Raw genomic sequence first — 3,707 nt, 5'->3', positions numbered from 1 at the left:
TATCATTCCTTGTGCTAATTCTGGAAACCGTTGATTGAAATGCATAGAGATACGATTTTGATTGTTTCCATAGAGATGTGGGAAGGATATCTTACGAAATATCCACCTAATTATAGTTTGCCATGTATTTGACCGAAGATTATTCCATGTACCCTTTATCCTTATAGTTAACACAATCTTTCTATCATTGTTTTCCCTTGGCTTAATAGATATCCAGCCCCCTAAACTTGTAACTTTTTTTCACCTGGCCCCCTCAACTTAGGGGACAACCTCTCAACCCCCTTAACTCTCCAAAAACATCACATATAACCCCTTAAACTTGCAACTTTTTTTCACCTGACCCCCTCAACTTAGGGGACAACCTCTCAACCCTTTCAACTCTCTAAAAACATCACATATAGCCCCTTGACGCCTACGTGGCTTTGACATGGAATAAGTTGGGATTGCACTTTAGAAAGCGCGTGAAAGTTGGCTTTAGAAACTTAAACGGTAAAAAAATCCCCTTTCTTCTTAAATCCCTAACGTTCTTCTCCTCAGAAATCATTCCTTCCTCTTTTCCGATTCCTTCGATTCACCTCTTTTCTGTCTCCGATCGATCTCCGATTCAAGTTCAACAGTAAGTATTCATCTCCTTCATCTCCTTTATTCCTCCTCTACCTTCTTTTTATTCTTCTTCTAGTTTGCCTCTTTCTTCTTCTGAGATAATTCCTTTTTTTTTTGTCAATTAGGTTAGGGCTTGTGTTGTTCTTGAAACCGATTTCATGGTGGGTACTCATGAATCATGTTTTTGTGGTGAATATGTTGTACTTAAGGTTTCGTGGAAACCTGCAAATCAAGGAAGAAGACTCTACGGATGTCCAAATTATGGGATAATTTACTGGATTTACATGAAAAATTTAAGAAAAAATTGGCACATGGCATTGGTGTGGTAAACAGTCAAGCGTGTTTTCTATACAGGTCAATATTTTGACCGGATATAGGAGTGTAAGGGGCTGTATGTGATGTTTTTAGAGAGTTGAAGGGGTTGAGAGGTTGTCCCCTAAGTTGAGGGGGTCAGATGAAAAAAAGTTGCAAGTTTAAGGGGTTGTATGTGATGTTTTTGGAGAGTTAAGGGGGTTAAGAGGTTGTCTCCTAAATTGAATGGGCCAGGTGAAAAAAAGTTACAAGTTTAGGAGACTATGTATATATTAAGCCTTTTCCCTTCCTTGTATGTTTTACTTATTTCTTTTATATTCATATTTGTTTCTCGAAATCTTTACAAACCCCAATTAGTTACTTTACTCTCTTAGACATAAACAAATACAATATATTTAACCTATATTTCTTATGAATTGATACTTATACTTCCATTTTATATATAGTGCTATTGATGATCTATGCGTAATAGGATTATTACCCTGTGCTGAAAAGTGTGCATCACCTATGCGCATTCAGCACTGCACGATGCAAATCATTTGACGAACCTTCAGTTCAAGATCAGATTGAACATCCATTGGAGAGAACCCGTATGCCTTCATTGGCAGCCAATGCTAAAATATGGGCTGAAACTTGAATGGAACATTGAGTCATAACAAACATGCCCAATTAACTAAATTCAGGCCCAATCACCTCTTTCCATTCCATAAAACAGACATTTAAACACAAAAATCCTGAAGAAAAAGAAATGTTACAACACTACACTAGAATTTCATATTTAGAACCTTACCCAATGGCTGATAATCCCTTGGTGTAGTTTCATAAGAGGAAGTACCAAATTCTCTTGATAAAGACTCCTCCCGGAGTGCAGCTAATGCAGCCTTTCGCCTCTGCTTCTGCTCTCTCCATTTCCTCAGCTGATCTTCAAGTAACATTTTTGCTCTCTCTGCTGTTTCTGCCCTTGTCCTTGCTTGTTCTGCCCTTGTCCTGAACTCTGCTACTTTTCCCTTTGCTGCTTCCATTTCCTTCTCTATTTTCTCCATCTTTTCTTCATTCTTCGCCTTCAATTCTTGGCTACCTCTTTCTTCAGCTGCTGCAACTTCTTCTTTCAACTTTGCTATCTCTATCCGAGCTTCCTCCATTTCTGTCTTCACCTTCTCCAATTCATCTGTCACTGTCTCCACTTCGAAATTCAAATGACTTACCTCATCATTTGCGTTCTTGAGTTCGTGTTTTAACTGATCCATTTCGGTTTCCATTACCCCAATTTGAATTGCTTGATCAGCGTTCTCCTCTTCCTTGTGTTTCAAATCAGATTTAAGCCTGTCCATATCATGTATCACATCTGAAACAACTTTATCAGATGAATTAAGTAGTTCATTCGCTTGATTAAGCTCCAGTTGCATAGAATCAATCAATAGTTTCTTCCCCATTAGCTGATCTTCCAATTCATTAATCAATTCCAGTTTCTGCCTAGTAATTTCATCTCTTTCTGTTAAAGCCTTAAGCTTTGCATCTTGGGCAGCAGCTAGTTCTGTTTCAACACAAAGTAGTTCTCCTTGTGAAGCCTTTAATTGGAGTAAAACATGAGAAAGCTGCTCTCTTAGCTTTTCAGTTTCTGACAATTGATCGCTCATGTTCTTCAGCTTTGCTTCAAGTTCATTGATCCGATGGCTAGCTTCAGTGTATTCTTCGAAGTAGACATCTTTCTCAATCTCCGAATTCTTGAGCTGATTCAAGAGCTCCTCCTGAGATTTCTGGTAGTGCTCTAGTTTATGTAAAAGCTGGGAGTGGGCAGCATCTTTTGCTTCCACCTGCACTTTGTAATTCGCCAGTTCCTTGTGCAATTCTTCAATCTCCATCTCCTATAAGTCAAAATCCATAATATAAATAACTCAGAATAACACAATTTATACTTCAATTTAGCCTAGTTGATTTCTAAGTACACAGCACATACTATGTGACATCCAATTGAAGATCAAAATAAATAACACAGCACATACTAGCTGAACGAGACATCTACAAAATTACAAAATTGTGTATAAAAGTAGGATACTCAATAAATAGAGAGGACTGATATATCAATATCAAGCCAAGCAAATTTGTAAATATGTTGTAGGGATGCAGGAGATGATCTCACATCAGCGTTGCTGCTGGTGCTGTTGTTGCTGCTGCCACGCCGATGTTTCCTCTGATCACTTTTCTCGCCAAACAAGGTTAGTGCAACTTGTACTGGTTCAATAGGTTTCGTATCTATCTCGCCCATTTCAAATATTGCAGTGAACAAAGACTCGGAGAAACTATTTACAATCTCACAAGCTTCCAGAATCAATCTGCAACAGATACACACAATGTTAAACCGAAGCTGAAACATTATTTTCCCGCTAAAGTAGAGAAAGAAAGAAAGAAAGTGTACCTGTGGAAAATGAATAGATAGGAACAAGAATGAGAAACCAAATTAAGTTGTTGTATTTGTATATATAATGTACTATGTCCTAAAGCTGTCTTTTTGTAACAATCGAACAAGTTAATAGTTTAATTGATGAATGCTTCTTGAAATGATCAATTTTGCCCTTTGTTCTTCGCTTTCATCAAAACTCATATGTTTTTTGTTTTCTTCCATTTCTGTTTATCGAACAACATGGATCCTAAGCAGGCCTCCTCCTTTTGGTCCAATGGCTTCTAAACCTCAACCACCCAACTTAAATAACCATTTTCTACCTATCTTTTTTCTGCAATTCGGCATCTTTTTTCATTTGGGATTTTTTTACCAATCTATATTTAAAAAGAAA

At 37.5% G+C, this 3,707-nt stretch overlaps 1 protein-coding gene across 1 annotated transcript; it reads right to left on the bottom strand.

Moving 5' to 3' along the window:
- Positions 1 to 1,611: 1,611 nt before the first annotated feature.
- Positions 1,612 to 3,407, bottom strand: LOC136202046 (uncharacterized). The gene is made up of 3 exons (XM_065992527.1): positions 3,332 to 3,407; positions 3,056 to 3,248; positions 1,612 to 2,780 (listed from the first exon to the last, which is right to left on the bottom strand). Exons 2-3 carry the CDS (start codon positions 3,179 to 3,181, stop codon positions 1,680 to 1,682), a joined length of 1,227 nt encoding a protein of 408 aa, XP_065848599.1. The 5' UTR covers positions 3,182 to 3,248; positions 3,332 to 3,407; the 3' UTR covers positions 1,612 to 1,679.
- Between the last annotated feature and the right edge of the window lie 300 nt (positions 3,408 to 3,707).

The sequence above is a fragment of the Euphorbia lathyris genome, chromosome 1, assembly GCF_963576675.1.
Source record: "Euphorbia lathyris chromosome 1, ddEupLath1.1, whole genome shotgun sequence".
In the NCBI taxonomy this organism is placed as follows: Eukaryota; Viridiplantae; Streptophyta; class Magnoliopsida; order Malpighiales; family Euphorbiaceae; genus Euphorbia; species Euphorbia lathyris.
Note: the sequence above shows the minus strand (reverse complement) of the source record. Positions and strands in the feature narration are given on the sequence as shown.

What these genes read in the sequence shown, in the direction of transcription:
- LOC136202046 (XM_065992527.1), bottom strand. Translation starts at nt 3,181, where the DNA reads ATGGGCGAGATAGATACGAAACCTATTGAACCAGTACAAGTTGCACTA. An exon ending in GCACCAGCAGCAACGCTGAT is followed by an intron (nt 2,781 to 3,055) that starts GTGAGATCATCT and finishes TTTGACTTATAG; the next exon opens with GAGATGGAGATTGAAGAATT.